The sequence below is a fragment of the Polypterus senegalus genome, chromosome 12 (genome assembly GCF_016835505.1).
Source record: "Polypterus senegalus isolate Bchr_013 chromosome 12, ASM1683550v1, whole genome shotgun sequence".
Lineage (NCBI taxonomy): Eukaryota > Metazoa > Chordata > Cladistia > Polypteriformes > Polypteridae > Polypterus > Polypterus senegalus.
In genome coordinates this window covers 127,605,804-127,623,303 of record NC_053165.1, presented here as the reverse complement: position 1 = coordinate 127,623,303, position 17,500 = coordinate 127,605,804, and the positions used below count along the sequence as shown (strand labels likewise).

General features: G+C 39.1%; 1 protein-coding gene across 1 annotated transcript in view; it reads right to left on the bottom strand.

Annotated features, from left to right (window-relative positions):
* vps13c (vacuolar protein sorting 13 homolog C) overlaps positions 1–17,500 on the bottom strand; it is a 624,410-nt gene that overhangs the window by 93,450 nt on the left and 513,460 nt on the right. The window contains exons 57-60 of the mRNA XM_039771364.1: positions 15,234–15,338; positions 14,979–15,140; positions 3,539–3,664; positions 2,575–2,708 (exon numbers count right to left, since the gene is read on the bottom strand). Of these exons, the coding sequence (XP_039627298.1) occupies positions 2,575–2,708; positions 3,539–3,664; positions 14,979–15,140; positions 15,234–15,338 (527 nt within the window). The remainder of the gene's footprint in view (positions 1–2,574; positions 2,709–3,538; positions 3,665–14,978; positions 15,141–15,233; positions 15,339–17,500) is intronic.

The following is a 17,500-nucleotide window of genomic DNA, read 5'->3' as shown; positions in this document are numbered from 1 at the left end:
GGAAGACGTGTGCCCACGGCTGAAGAAAAAAATAATAAATACCTGTGAGTGTAAACATGTGCCTCAGCGTGGTCTGTGCCGGGTCGGGCGCTATATAGCGCCTTGTTTACACTATATACTGTATCTATATATATAGCTATATCTATATATAGTGTGAGAGAGAGAGAGAGTAATAGAGTACCATATCATCTGCATATAGTGATATTTTCTGTTCAAGTCCTTTTTGATAATCCCCTTTATCTCAGAATCATTTCAAAAGTGAACTGTGAATGGCGATTGCAAATAGCAGTGGTGACAATTGGCATCCTTGTCTAGTACCACGTTCTAGATAGATAGATAGATACTTTATTAATCCCAAGGGGAAATTCACATAATCCAGCAGCAGTATACTGATACAAAGAAACAATATTAAATTAAATAGTAATAAAAATTAAAAGAATTAAAATAAAATTAATGTTCGTATTTACTCCCCCGGGTGGAATTGAAGAGTCGCATAGTGTGGGGGAGGAGCGATCTCCTCAGTCTGTCAGTGGAGCAGGACAGTGACAAAAGTCTGTCACTGAAGCTACTCCTCTGTCTGGAGATGACACTGTTAAGTGGATGCAGTGGATTATTCATGATTGACAGGAGTTTGCTTAGTGCCCATCGCTCTGCCACAGATGTTAAACTGTCCAACTTTAATCCTACAATGGAGCCTGCCTTCTTAACAAGTTTGTCCAGGCGTGAGGCGTCTTTCATCTTTATGTTGCCACCCCAGCACACCACCAGCGTAGAAGAGGGCACTCGCCACAACCGTCTGGTAGAACATCTGCAGCATCTTACTGCAGATGTTGAAGGATGCCAGCCTTCTCAGAAAGTATAGTCTGCTCTGAGCTTTCTTACATAGAGCATCAATATATATCTATATATATATATATATATATATATATCTAGTTGAAGAAGTCTGAAATAATGTTGTTAATACAAACTGAAGCCTCTGGACTGATATACAGCAGTTTGATTCATGCACATATGTTTGGGCCAAACCCAAATTTGTGCAATATAGTGAAAAGGTAGTCCCATTCAACCATAACAAATGCTTTTTCTGCATCCAACGATAATATCATCTCTGGGGTGTTAGACTTTCTGGGCGAATACATTACATTAAACAGGTGTTGAAGACTGGAAGCTAAGTGTCTGCCTTTAATAAATTTAGTTTGGTGTTGTGATATTACCGAAGGAAGCACTTTCTCAATCCTTCTAGCTAGAACTTTGAAGAGTATCTTAACATCATTATTCAGAAGTGAGATTAGTCTGTATGATGCACATTGTAATAAGTCCTTGATTTTCTTAGAAAAAACGGTACTTAATGCTTGGTGAAAAGTCGGAGGTAGATTTTTATTCTCTCTGGCTTCTGTAAATGTTGCTAATAAAAGGGGGCTAACCTAATTGAAAATGTTATAAAATTCAACAGGGTAGACATCAGGGCCTGCTGCTTTCCCACTCTGAAGTGAGTTTATAGCATCTAGTAATTCTGATAGTGTCAGAGGTTTATCGAAGCTGTGGTATCTGTAATGCATCCAAAACGCATTAGATTATGTCTCACCTTCTCTAAACGTAGTAGAATATAAGGACTTATAGGGAATATAAGGAGTAGTCTCTAAACGTGTGCATTATATTTTTATGGTCAATGATTTTGTCTCAGTCTGTGTTGGTAATTACTGGTATTGCATTATGAACTTCCTGCTTGTGGATATGTTGAGCTAAAATCTTATTATCCTTGTCTCTATGTTCAAAGCCAGTCTTTTCATATAAAGTGCCTCATTTGGAGAACTGGCATGTTCTTGATCTATTCTGGTAATTTCACTGATTAACTCTGATGCCATCTTTGTTTCTGATTTATTTTTGTGGGAGAGATATGAAATAATCTGTCCTTTTATAAAACGCCTTCAAAGTTTCCCCAGTGTATTCCTGCAGAGACCACTAAGAATGCATTTTTTTGTAAAAAAAAAAGTGGTTAAGATGCCACCTGCTAGACGAGTATGCATCCAGGATCAGAGGGGCATGGTCGGAGGTAACAATAGTGTCATACTTGCAAGATTTAATTGAGGGCAAAAAAATTTTATATATAAAGAATAAATCAATTCTTGAGTAACAGTGATGTACTGGTGAGAAGAAATGTGCTCTTGAGTTTGGATTTAGAAATCTCCAGGGGTTTGATAAGTTGTGATCGATTCCAAACATGTAAATGTTTTTGCAGTGTTAGATGTTATCGCCCATGTGACAGGAGACCTATCCAGGTTTGGATTTAAAATACAATTAAAATCTCCAGCCATTATAATTTTATAAGTGTTCACATTAGGAATGGATGAAAATACGTTTTAGATGAAGTCCCTAGCATCTACTTTGGGTGTGTATATATTTACGAAATCATTTTATAGTTAAATAAATTACCCATGATTTCCCTCATTATAGATCCATATGAACATAAATTGTAACTTTACATATTTTTACAATAGCCAGTTATTCAAAAAAAGGCATTTACTATGAAATGTATTCATATAAAACACTATTTAAATCTAGATATTTACCTACCTTTGCTTGTATTTTAAAGTTAACATTGACGTGTGGTTTATAATGAGAGCAGGGGCTGCCCCATCATAGTAGTCTGATAAAGTTATCATATTTGCATGGTCTGTAATATTGACATCAACTATAATTCCGCCACACTAAAGCAAAAAGAAAAAAATATGACTTAGTGCCCAAGTAGCAGATATTTCTATTAAATAAGCCTATTTAAAAACATTGAATATCTGAAGAGGTCTCAAACTGTTTTACTCTTTTTTTACTGCTGGTTAACGAAGATGCATGGTTCACTACAATGAGACTAATAGTGCTCATTAAACAAAAATACATATGTAGAGTCTAAAGACACAGCAGTAATTCAGCAAATACAATTTCCCAGAAACCAAATATGCAGTTCCAGAATCTTTAAGAATTGCAAAGAAAAACATGAAAGTCAGTCAGTCATTTTCCAACCTGCTATATCCTAACTACAGGGAAGTATCTTCACAAATATTCTAAAATATATCCCAGGAGTTGTGAAGATTTACTTTTGACAACCCTAACAATTTTATGACAATGCCGCAAAAAAAAAAAACAACTGATCCATATATTTTAATTTTTCAGGGCAAACCAATAGCAACTGTTGTAATGCATCAACCAACATAGAATGAAGGCACCACAAAATGCCCCATTAGACAAAACTCTCATTCGCTCCAGAACATTCACCAAACAGCATCCCATAGTGTACATGCAAACTTTATGCAGAATGCAACACATTACTCAATGCACACATACAGAACATTTAAATAAACTCAAAAATGAAATTGCCTAAACACTTAAAAATAACATTCAATAAATGTAATAAGTATCAGTAAGAAAATTCTGCCAAACAGACAAAAAACTCAGTTTTTTAAAGTGTAATAAATTACCCAATATAATAAGTTTATTAAAAGTTGAAATGATGTATCATTATTATTCAAGCTGAAAAACATACCATATCCATTCGTAACAAGGTGCCATTATCCTGTTTGTTGTACTCAAAGGATTTAGAAGAGGTTTCAGAGCCCACAACTCTTACACAAAGTCTGCCTGTTGAAGTCTCTGGCCAAAATGGAAGACACTAAAGTAGAACAAAATTTCCAGTTATATAACATTGTTTTAAAATAAACAAACAAACAAATAAATACCAGCCTTTGGAATAAAAAGGGTGAATTTATAGTATGGCATTTTCAGGAATTAGTTTAAAAGATGAACCCAGCCTTTCCATATTTCATAACAAAGATGTTAACTATAAAATGCTAGAGTAAACCTTTAAATCCCCTGGAGGTCCACAATGGATACCGGGTTTTGCTTTAACCAGTTTCTTAATTAGAATGTGATTAATTACTAATAAACTTGTTTGTTACAATTCAGAACCCTTAATTGCATATTTTAGTTTTAAACAGCTGAATTTAGGTTTTAATTGTGGCCTGTTTTCTTTACCAGTCATCAGTTAATAATGAGGGGCAAATGACAAAAGAACCACCAGCTGTCCAGCTAACATGCTTAAATTTAAACATGTGTAGATCCAGAATGGAGGATCTGTGTTAATAAAATGTTCTCAAAATAAATGAGAGAGAAGTGAAGGACAACAAAACATATGGCTAAAGTTCTCAGAAAACAAAAAATTCAATTTTTGTCTTGGAAGAAGGACTGTAATAAAATACCCCTTACCTTTTTGGACTAGACCCTGGCTTTTGGAATTTGGAATATTATATACCTAATGGGGAAGGACCCTAACCTAGGGTCTCATTAATAAAGCTTGCTTATAGACAAAAGGCGGCTCAAAATGTGTGTATGCAACTTTCCATGTAAAAGTCATGACTTACATGCATAACTCATATCAGCTTTAATTATAATGTGTTGACATGATAAACATATTATACCAAAAAAAAGATGAATATGATATATACAGGTGCTGGTCATAAAATTAGAATATCATGACAAAGTTGATTTATTTCAGTAATTCCATTCAAAAAGTGAAACTTGTATATTAGATTCATTCATTACACACAGACTGATGGATTTCAAATGTTTATTTTTTTTTTAAATTTTGATGATTATAACTGACAACTAATGAAAGTCCCAAATTCAGTATCTCGGAAAATTAGAATATAGATTAAGACCAATGCAAAAAAAGGATTTTTAGCAATGTTGGCCAACTGAAAGGTATAAACATGAAAAGTATGAGCATGTACAGCACTCGATATTTAGTTGGGGCTCCTTTGGCCTGGATTACTGCAGCAATGCAGCGTGGCATGGAGTCGATCAGTCTGTGGCACTGCTCAGGTGTTATGAGAGCCCATGTTGCTCTGATAGTGGCCTTCAGCTCTTCTGAATTGTTGGGTCTGGCGTATTGCATCTTCCTCTTCACAATACCCCATAGATTTTCTATGGGGTTAAGGTCAGGCGAGTTTGCTGGCCAATCAAGAACAGGGATACCATGGTCCTTAAACCAGGTACTGGTAGTTTTGGCACTTTGTACATGTGCCAGGTCCTGTTGGAAAGTGAAATTTGCATCTCCATAAAGTTTGTCAGCAGCAGGAAGCATGAAGTGCTCTAAAACTTCCTGGTAAATGGCTGCGTTGACCTTGGACCTCAGAAAACACAATGGACCAACACAAGCAGATGACATGGCACCCCAAACCATCACTGACTGTGGAAACTTTACACTGGACCTCAAGCAACGTGGATTCTGTGCCTCTCCTCTCTTCCTCCAGACTCTGGGACCTTGATTTCCAAAGGAAATGCAAAATTTACTTTCATCAGAGAACATAACTTTGGACCACACAGCAGCAGTCCAGTCGAGGCGCTTCTGGCGCTGTCTCTTGTTCAAGAGTGGCTTGACACAAGGAATGCGACAGCTGAAACCCATGTCTTGCATATGTCTGTGCGTGGTGGTTCTTGAAGCACTGACTCCAGCTGCAGTCCACTCTTTGTGAATCTCCCCCACAGTTTTGAATAGGGTTTGTTTCACAATCCTCTCCAGGGTGCAGTTATCCCTATTGCTTGTACACTTTTTCAACCACATCTTGTCCTTCCCTTCGCCTCTCTATTAATGTGCTTGGACACAGAGCTCTGTGAACAGCCAGCCTCTTTAGCACTGACCTTTTGTGTCTTGCCCTCCTATGTGCAAGGTGTCAATGGTCGTCTTTTGGACAACTGTCAAGTCAGCAGTCTTCCCCATGATTGTGTAGCCCACAGAACTAGACTGAGAGACCATTTAAAGGCTTTTACAGGTGTTTTGAGTTAATTAGCTGATTAGAGTGTGGCACCAGGTGTCTTCAATATTGAACCTTTTCACAATATTCTAATTTTTCGAGATACTGAATTTGGGTTTTTCATTAGTTGTCAGTTATAATCATCAAAATTAAAAGAAATAAACATTTGAAATACATCAGTCTGTGTGTAATGAATGAATCTAATATACAAGTTTCACTTATTGAATGGAATTACTGAAATAAATCAACTTTGTCATAATATTCTAATTTTATGACCGGCACCTGTAGACTCTGTTTCATCTCCCTTTCAAAGGGCCAATGCAACACATTTTCACTGAAGAAAATTTTGTTTTTTCATCAGTTTATATCATTTGTCTGTTGTTACTTCTCAGGGAACTGGCCAACAGGTCAGAAATATCTTTGTCAAGCTTCACTCTGTCATGTGTTCTATGCATTGTGTCTTGATTGCGTTGGTCAAGTTGTGATTTATTTATTTTGAGGCTTTGCCAGATGGTGCTGTATGTGGTTGGGTGCCTTGCTGGTAAGGAAACTGGCCGAACTCTCAGTGTTTCATATGACCTGTACTATTCATTATAACAAATCATGGCATTACAAGTGCCAGGTGATAGTGGCTGATCGCTCAGATGATGGTGCCTTACACCTTACACCTTTCCGAAATCCCTGGCGCACAGAGGAGAGGTGCTATAATGCCATCTGAAGTATATCGCTCTTGCACTCTCAGTTGTGTAACACAACCAGATACTCTTGAATGAAGGTGGCAGGGTCTTGACATATCAGAAAGGAGAAGCTGCCCCACCAGCCAATGAAGTTCTGTATAGCATTATGACTGTATATGTATGTGATTAATTAGCATGCTTCACTTATGGAAGCTTCAGGGCGGCGTTGAAGACACGCTCATGTACGCATATTTACAAGATGATTTATAAAGTGTATATTATGTAGGAATGTCCGAGCGTTGTTAAAAATCAGTTTGTTTGTTTTTTGACACACGCATTTTCCTGTTTTTATAGCATGCGCATATTTTCACACAAGATTTCATGTAAACTTTTACAAATGAGTCCACTGGTGTGGGAAGTTAAAAAGTAGCAGCTAGACACAGTTGGTATTACTTCCACACAAAGTAAGGGTTTTGGAACCAGACTTCTTAATAAGGGGTGGTCTCTCTCCTACTGTGGGGCTCTGATGTGTGTAAGGCCTTGGGCATTTGAGATTATTCACAAGCACCCAGTTGAGGGCTGTTCATTTGAAAAAAAGTCGCAGACAGGAAAACTCTGAATGTTGTTGGTGCATAAGCACCAAAAAGCTGCTTGGAATATTAAGCCTTCTTAGAGAGTATGGGTGAAGTTCTTTAAAAGATGCCATCTACTGACTTGGTAATCCTACTGGGTGACTTAAATGCTCACGTTAGGAATGACGGGAGATGACTGTAGGGGTGTGACTAGGAGGAAATCACTGCCAGATCTGAACAAGAATGGGGAGTAGTTGTTGGATTTCTGAGCTAGTCATGGATCATCCAAATGGGTACTGATCAACACCTCAACTGTGTAAGTGGCTGCTAAAAGCTGTGGTCTTAAGTCAATTAGGGCAACACATGGCAGTAACCATAGGACACCAGACGTGAGGGTAGCTGTCAAGACTGAAATAGGTGGTCTTCAGGAAAATGTTCTATGTGGGATCTCCTGACTCAATTGAGAGGTATCAACAGGGTATGAGAACCGCCGCAAAAGCAGTTCCAGAAATAAAAGGATGAGTATGGGAGACAATAAGAAAAGACTATCAGACAGTCTCGATACTCTTTTGGCAAATTGTTTAATTTCTCAAAAGGGGAAGGCGTGATCTTGTCCACACTGTGTTAAAAGGGGAAAGAGAGGTGCTGACCTCATCTGAAGGAATTGTTGTGCATTTGAAGGAACGCTTTTAGGATCTCTTCATCTCAATGGATATGCCCTCAGGAGGAAAGTCTGGACATCTCCAGTGGGTGGCGTGGGTGGTTCCATTACTGTTGCCAAAGTCACAATGCTGGTCTGAGGACTCCACAGTGACAAGGCTGCTGGGGACGATGTAACCAACTAAAGGTGCTGAAAGCATAGGATTGCTAACCCTGAATTGCTGACATACAAATTTAAATTGTGGGGAGATGCAATGTGCTTCTGAATGTTTTACGCTGGGATAAATCTGACTTAACTCATGAAGGAGCCCAGGAAGTAGCCATATTAATGCAAGCTGTACTCTTTTTGACAGCAGTGTTGCCTCAAAAAAAATACACATTTATTTAATCAATTGAAATAAAGCAATCAAACCTTGCTAATTCCAATTTCAGATAAGAAAACTGATAAATTAATCTGGAGATGCAGTGCTGTCTTAGAACTAAAAATTGCAATGTTGATTTATCTGTTAATTATTCTGAGATTTATTTATTTTACACTTTAATTAAAGGGAGAACCAACATGAGGATTTTATAACTAAACCTTATTATCTCTGGTCCAAAATACCACTAAATAGGTTAAAATATTACTAAAAAATAAGCAACAGAAAGTTAGGTTAGAAATGAAATTGCATCCGTGAAAAATATGGAAAAATTCTTAACTCCACCCTCCTGTTTCTTCCAACTTTCCTTTTTTTATAAACCCAGTTACTTTACAAATTACTGGTAATCAGTGTTATGGAATAGCTAGGGTTTATTCAACCCTGGCTATAGTTTCTTTTTTTTTTAATGTATTCATTTCTTAGTCTCTGAAATCTGATTGTATAAATTGTTTGTATTTGCAATGTGTAGAGATAATTACTTCATAGAAAATATCGCTTTTTAAAGTATTTTGTATTATTGTATCGTATCGGTTACATATTAATTACTTCAATTCATTGTAGTTTTTATATGTTGAGCTGATGCTTCAGCTGAGAGACAGTTTGGAGAACTGTCAGTGTTGCTGCCTTGGGCGGGGTGTAAATTTATGTTAGTTTGGTCAATTCCTGTCATTTATGGATTTGAATTTGGATCATTTGAAAATTATGTAAGTGCTATGTTTTAGAATAAAATAACACTGTTTTCATGGACCAGAGACTATATGGTTAACATATGTACAGTATATAAAATACCCTAATGGTAATTGGGAGTTCCTTCAGATAGACAGACAGATAGAATTTGTTTTGTCCCCAGTAAGACATTTGTTTTTTTACAGAAGCTCTTTAAATAAATAAATACAAAAATAGGTAGATAAGTAAGTAAATAAATAAATACAGTAATCCCTCCTCGATCGCGGGGGTTGCGTTCCAGACCCCCCGCGATAGGTGAAAATCCGAAGTAGAAACCATATGTTTGTGTGGTTATTTTTATATATTTTAAGCCCTTATAAACTCTCCCACCCTGTTAACATTATTACAGCCCTCTAGACATGAAATAACACCCTTTAGTCAAACGTTTAAACTGTGCTCCATTACAAGACAGAGATGACAGTTCTTTCTCACAATTAAAAGAAAGCAAACATATCTTATTTTCAAAGGAGCGCCGTCATAAAGGAACGCGTCAGGAGCAGAGAATGTCAGAGAGAGCACTCGCAAAGAAAAGCAAACAATCAAAAAATCAATACATGCTTTTAAGTATACAGAAGCACCGCGATAAAGCGGCATTTTGTAGAGGAGCGTCCGTGTCCTCTGTGCAAACAGCCCTCTGCTCACACCCTCCGTCAGGCAGAGAGCGAAAGATAGAGAGAAGCAAACAAGCGCCACGCGGGAAGCATATCTTATAGCATTGAGGAGTTTTAGTTAATATGTAATACATGCTCTGATTGGGTAGCTTCTAAGCCATCCGCCAATAGCGTCCCTTGTATGAAATCAACTGGGCAATCAAACTGAGGAAGCATGTAACCTAAATTAAAAGACCCATTGTCCGCAGAAAGCGGCGAACCAGTGAACCAGTGAAAAATCTGTGATATATGTTTAGATGTGCTTACATTTAAAATCCGCGATAGAGTGAAACCGCGAAAGTCAAAGCGCGATATAGCGAGGGATTACTGTATACACAATTCAGTCTGAAAACACACCAGATGACTACAAAGCAATAAGATTAAAAAGAAGGAAAAGTTCTGAATTGGCTGTCACAGTTACAGTGAGTCATTATGCTGACGTACTGCTGTTGGTATAAAGGAGCCCCAGTAGCATTTCTTGACGCACTTCATCTGATTAACTTGTTGACTAAAAGTACTGTGTTAGTGTGTCAGAGCCAGGATGTACAGCATTGCTCATAACGGCACTCAGTTGTAATTCCCTCCTTTGCTCCTATTCCTGCGGGTCCACAGTGAGCCCTATAACTGAGCTTGCCTTTTTCATTAGCTTACTGATTCAGTGGGCCTCTCTTGAAGTGATGTTGCCATCCCAGCATACCATACTGTATAAAAATTGCACTGGCAACCACAGAGTTGTAGAAGTTGAGGAGGATATCACTTCCCACATTAGAGGAATGCAGTCTCTGAAGGAAAAAATAAGCTGCTCTGCCCCTTTTTATATAGTAGATCCGTGCTCCAAGACCAGAGTCCAACCTGTTATTACTGTGGACCTCCATGTATTTTTAGGAGTGGACCACCTCTATATGCACTCATTGAATAATGACTAGACACAGAGGCTCTTTGTTGTAGCAAAAGTTATTAACCAGTTCCTTAGTTGTTAATGTCAACATGCAGACAATTTTTTTTTTGCACCTAGACAAAGTTTTCCACCTGACTCCTCTGTCTCATCCCTTTTATCAATACACCCCATAAGTGTGGAGAAATTTTGCAACTGAAATGACCTGGTGTTATATTTGTAGTATGAGGTGTTTAGAGTGAAAAGAAAAGGAGACAGAAATGTGAAAAAATGCTACAGAACGACATCCACTTGCTGCTGGATCTGACCTGCAGACAAGCCACCTGGAAACAATGGGACTACCCAGGCTTGATCCCAATTTTTATCCAGCCAGCACAGAACTTCAAGGTTGTCAGTGCCATGGGTAGAAGATGCCAGAGTGTGAACACCATAGAACGGACTAAAGTGGGACATCTGGCCCCGAAGTGTCACCTCCCACCTACACAAACAATGGCTATTGGTTTGGCCCAGGTGTGCGGCTCACGAGTTTCCCCCTAGATGTTAAAAGAGGACAATTTTAAGGTCTCAATTACATTGGCCAGATGGGAATTCTTGTCACTGTTGGACTCTGGTAGCGACCTCTGTGTAGTCCACAGACAAAGTAAACATCCGCTGCTTCCATGGTGAAATTAAAACATACTTGACTATATTACTCCCACTGAAATTTAAAAGGGAAGAACTTTAAGGTTTGGACTAATAGGAAAAAGGAATGCCCTATTCCCACGGGTCTTGGCCACCCTTCAGAGTACCTACCCCCGTAGTGGATAGAGAGGGGCTTGCTGCAGACAATGTCAGTAAAGGAAATAGGTTAGAATTTGAACCAGACGAATCCTCAAGTGAAGACCCATGACAGCTGTCAAACATTTCTGCGCTGTCGCACACACCAACAGCCTCCACAGACCAGACACTCAATATGGACCTGGACAAAAAAGAAATAGCAGTGGAAGGCGAGTGTGATTCTGTATCAAACATGGAGGAAGCAGAGACTGCCATCTAGGCGGAGCCGATTTTGCATTCAGACAACCTCACATTGCAAATTATTCTTACTATCTGGGGATAGAGGATTCGCATTTTAAACCACATTTTTTACTTAAGGATGGTTTTATGTATTGGGTGATTTCTGATTGCATGGATGATAGATATATTGAGCAGTTGGCAGTACCAAATGAGCACAGGGAGAAGGTTTTAACAATTGCTCACAGTCACGTTTTGAGGGATCACTTCGGCGGGAATGCATTTTGAAACTCTTTAATTGGGTGAATATGGGCAGGGATATAGAGCAATTTTGTAAGGCCTGTCCTGACTGTCAAATAGTTTCTGCTCACAGACCCGCCAGGTTACCCCTTGTACGGATGCCTATTTTAGACATCACCTTTCAGAGGGTGGGATTAGATATTGCTGGCCCGCTTCCCAGGAGTAAAAGTGGTTTTCTGTATATGCTTGTGTTAATCGATTATGCCACAAGATATCTAGAAGTAGCAGTGCTGCGACAGACGGATGCCCAAACTATTGCAAAAGCACTCTCGGATATGTTCACATGTATTGGTATCCCTTGCGATTACTGCCACTGATCAGGGGACACCCTTTATATTTCGCTGCATGAAGCAGCTATGTGAAAGCTTCAGAATTAAGCAGTTACACTCCACAGTTCATCATCCGCAGATGAATGGCCAGACTGAATGATTTAATAAAACCCTAAAACAGATGATTCCATCCATACAGATGGTATCCAGCTTCCAGGGATACAGTTGTACCTTTCCTCCTGTTTGCTGTCTGGGAAGCCCTGCAAGCATCCATTGGGATGAGCCCTTTCAAACTATTATTTGGCCAGCAACCTCACAGGGTGTTGGACATTTTTTGGGAAGAATGGAGGGGACTCGCGAGACAAACCCTCGGTTGGGGGGGCTTTGTCGATAGAGTCGTTGCGCTGCAAGAGTAGATTGCCAGATTATCTTCTATTGTGGTGGAACATTCAGCAGGGCGAGCAGGAGGTATAAAAACTTAATTATGAAAAGACAAGTCAACTACATGAGTTTAAGAAGGGGGATTGCGTGCTGATGTTAATCCCATCTAATTCACATAAATTTCGGGCCACATAGCAAGGGCCGGTAATGAAAGAAGAACACATGTTCCCAGTTAATTATAAAGTCAGAAGTCCTGGGCAGACACCTGTACAAGTTTTGCATGTTAATCTTTTAAAGGAGTGTCATGACCGTCACTAATTCCTGGTCATGGCCGCAGCGGCCCCTCAGACTGAAGTTGCTATTAGGGATAATTTAACTGACACCCAGAAAGCAGAACTGCTATGGCTGATCGAGGTGAACTCTGAATTTTTTTTCAAGAACGCCTGGCCGGACGACAATTGCAGAACACAAGTGTTACTATACAGGTGCCCCCGTATCGCCTACCAGAGGCAAGAAAGAAAATGATAAACAAGGAAGTCCAACAGATACTCTAATTAGGCGTTACTCAGCAAAGCAAAAGTGAAGTACAATTGTATCTCAAAGAACCCAATGCCATGTGTGGACGAGCTGTTGGAAAAGCCTTAGCCTCACAAAGGGTTACTGGCAGGTCCCCTTGGAGGAGTCTAGTTGTAAGAAGACTGCATTCGCACTGCTGACTTTTCACCGAGTGATAGACCAGATCCTGCGTCCCCATTCCACATACGCAGGTGCCTATCTTGATGATGTGGTCATTTTCAGCAATGACTGGGAATCTCATCTCATCCGCCTTTTTGGCGGTGCTTGACAGCAAACCCTAAGAAGTGCAAGCTAGGTATGTTGGAAACCCATTGTCTGCGATATTCCATGGGGAAGGGTTTGCTCAAGCCTCAATTGGACAAGGTGGGGTAGGTGCTTGCATATCCCTTGTCCCGAAAGACAGACAGGTCCATGCCTTCCTCAGGCTTGCGGGGTATTACAGGCAGTTCATTCCTAATTTTGCACATCAGGCTGCCCCCCTCACTGACTTAAAGGGCAGAAAGAATCATGGTGTTGTCTGGACCAATGCCTGTGAGAGAGCTTTTGTGGACCTAAAAGTCGCTTTATCTTCATTCCCGGGTCTGCGGGAGACTTTTCAAAGGAGTTTATTCTGCAAACAGATGCTAGCGCTTTCGGTTTAGGAGCAGTGCTTTCACAATGTTTTGAGGGGGAAGAACACCCCATCATGTTTCTCAGCAGAAAGCTGCTACCCAAGGAGCATAATTATTCAACTATTGAAAAGGTGTGCTTGGTGATTAAGTGGCCGGTGGAGGCCCTCCATTACTATCTCTGGGGACGATGGTTTACCTTTGTGACTGACCGCACCCCACTACAATGGCTGTACAAGGATATGAAAGCCTGGTTCACTTGGTGGTCTATAAGTTTGCAAGATTTTGCTTTTGATGTTCGCCATCGTCCTGGGGCTGCACACACCAATGCTGACATTCTGTCCTGCCTAGCCAGGACAGAAGCATGCCATTTCCTTCATGGATGGCCTGGTGCTACTCAAGAATATACCCCACTCAACCTATAAAACCTTCCTACCCCACCAATGAAGAGCAGTCTTCTACAATATTTCCTCACAAACCCATTAACAGGTAATGAGTGATTTATAACACCACAACATGTTTTAAAGGTTATTTTTTGGGTACAAGGCTTTGCCCTGTCCTGAATGATACCAGTATAATTCACCACCCTTTAGGTGATGTATTTGATTCAAACAGCAAGTCGACCATAAACTGTCCTTGGACCCATTCTTGCAGTATTGACAGTTAAATAATAGGTATAAATGAATATAAATAAACAGTGAATCAGACAGAGTGGAGAATGAAAATGCAATATAAAATTACACACAAGTCACAAAAAATAAATGTCAACAATCGGATCTGTAACCCCCTTACCCCCAAACACATACAGTATACCAATTACATGTATTTAAAAATCTAAGGCAACAGACAACATACCATGCCCGCAAACTACATTTCTACTCTCCTGGAGTGGTAATCCTTCTCCCAGTTTCCAAACATGCTATCCCAGAATAAAAAAAAATTTATACAGCTCACCCAATCTTGATCCACCAAACTGCCCTGGTTATTCTTTGCTGAACAACCTTAGTACAAAAATAACTGTGCTGGGTGATTCTTTGAGGTGAACACCTCCAAGAATGAAATATAATTCAATATCCAAGGGAGACCATCTTCTCTTGGATAGACTACACCTGTTATGTCCACTGTAAAACTTGTTTTGCTCCTTCCACTCTTTCTTTTTCATGCTGGCTATTTAACTGTTCTTTGCCATAGAATCTCTCAGTGATAAGCCCCAGAGTTCCGCCGCAACCGGTCTCACAGCACAAAGGTACTCACTATTGTACTCTGCCCAGAATACAAATGAATATCCAATATAATACATTATTACATGTCAGCTCTCCACAGAGACCACCACCAATTTGGATTTTTTTTGCTTTCAGGGGGTTCAAAAGTCCACCCATTCCCCCAAGAATCCCCATACTGCACCTTGATGGTTATCACATTACAATACTTTTTGATAATGATGTTACCTCAGATGCTGCAATGTAGTGCCATTTTTCAGTTATGGATGTCGTCATCTGTAATTCTCCAACTTCAAGTTCATAGGAAGACTTGTTTACCAGAGTATAGAAAGGGCTCAATGTCACAATTCTGGTTAAGTTAAAACTACTCATTTGAATGCCCACTCCAACCTTCAATACAAGAACAAAAATTTTGATATTTAGAAATCTACATATTAAATACAAAGAACTGTACTACGTGTTAATTAATTGTGGAACACTTACCAGATATTCCATGTTATCAGCAGGGCATTTCACACAACCATAGCTTCCAACAGTGTCCATAGAAAAGCTACTTGACCAGGAGCTAGTTGAAACACGCAGCTGAACCTAACATGGACAAAAAGCAAATTAAAAAATAGGTCTAGGCACAAAATATTTTAATGAGGTGCTCTCAATGTTATTATGTAATACATGTATTTGTAATATAAAGTATGGAGTTGAAGTCCAGTTTAAAAAAAATAAATAAAGAATAAAATGTATACTTCCTTATAGGTTTTCAATGAACCCTATGGCTGAGAAACCAGTAGAGCCAATCAAGCATAGCAGGTCAAATTGATTGCTACTATCTAATTATTCTGCAATACTATTTGTGTTATTTACTAATGTACAATACACTTTCCAGAATTGTTTCTTTAAAGTGGGTTGGATGAAGGAGTAGCCAGAGTTTTTTAGTAATCAGTAAATTAAAATCTTTAAATGCTTAGATTGATTACTGAGCTTAAACATTTATATATTAATTACTCCCTTCTTCTGCAGCATTTTGATAATAAAAATTTAATTGAAAAAGCCAATATTTGAAACTAATGTTAACACTAGAATCCTGTGACTGCGTTAATTGTACACTGATAGCGCCTTTGTTTTGCAAATGCATCAATCGCCCACAGGCAGGCAGCCTGCTATCCCATCCCCCACTGAGGTAGCTGAAGCTAGACACAAAATTTTCACAGCTAAAGTCTGTTTATCTGGGTGTGAGATATCTGGAATTGTATAGGAAAATAATACATCATTATTTGAAATACAGTAATCCCTCGCTATATCGCGCTTCGACTTTCGCGGCTTCACTCTATCGCGGATTTTAAATGTAGGCACATCTAAATATATATCACGGATTTTTCTCTGGTTCGCCGCTTTCTGCAGACAATGGGTCTTTTAATTTATGGTACATGCTTCCTCAGTTTGTTTGCCCAGTTGATTTCATTCAAGGGAAGCTATTGGCGGATGGCTTAGAAGCTACACAATCAGAGCATGTATTACATATTAACTAAAACTCCTCAATGATATAGATATGCTTCCCGCGCGGTGCTTGAGATTGTTTGCTTCTCTCTATCTTTCTCACTCTCTCTGCCTGACGGAGGGGGTGTGAGCAGAGGGCTGTTTGCACAGAGGACACGGACGCTCCTCTACAAAATGCCGCTTTATCGCGGTGCTTCTGTATACTTAAAAGCACGTATTAATTTTTTGATTGTTTGCTTTTCTTAGCGAGCGCTCTCTCTGAAATTCTCTGCTCCTGATGGCGCTCCTTTGAAGATAAGATACGTTTGCATTCTTTTAACTGTGAGAAAGAACTGTCATCTCTGTCTTGTAATGGAGCACAGTTTAAACATTTGACTAAAGGGTGTTATTTCATGTCTAGAGGGCTCTAATAATGTTAACAGGGTGGGAGAGTTTATAAGGGCTTAAAATATATAAAAATAACCATACAAACATATATTTTCTACTTCGCAGATTTTCACCTATCGCTGGGGGGTCTGGAACGCAACCCCCGCGATCGAGGAGGGATTACTGTACATACATTTCATGTGTTTTCTGGGTCTACAACAATCTGTGTAAATGTGGGATCACATTTCTTGCAAGGCAAGAATAAAAACATACATTTGATTTGAGTCTAACAAATTCAACAATTAAACTAAATAAACAAATAAAAAAAATCTCACATAAAAACACACTTGTTTCTTTAAATTCTTAATTTGAAAACATACAGTGCCAAATCGGGGGGAGCAGGAACGTGACTGATAGGATAAAATGTAAAAAAAAATGCTAACTTTTGCAATTATAACTTTACAGTGGCTGTTAAGACTATAACTTATTTTAATTCACATTGGTGTCCTTGCAAGATTTACAGAGAACCCGTGGCATTAATGGCAGACATTAAATTAATGTTCTACCAAGTTAAAGTCTCAGACAAAGACACCGATTTCCTTTACTTTTTGTGGTGGCCTGAAGGTAATTTAATACTTGGAGGAATTCGAAATGAAAGTACACTTTTTTGGTGCTACTTCTTCACTCAGTTGTGCATAGATCAGCTAAGATGTCAGAGATGCATTTCCTGGGGAAGCTGTTAACACCATGCTCAATAAATTATATGTAGATGACTGCTTAACACTAGAATTACCAGAGCCTATGAAAAAACTCGTAGATCTATCCCAACTTAAATCGCTTCACACCTCTCCATCAGAGTCTTCTGTCCTGTAAATGTGTCGATAAGCAGC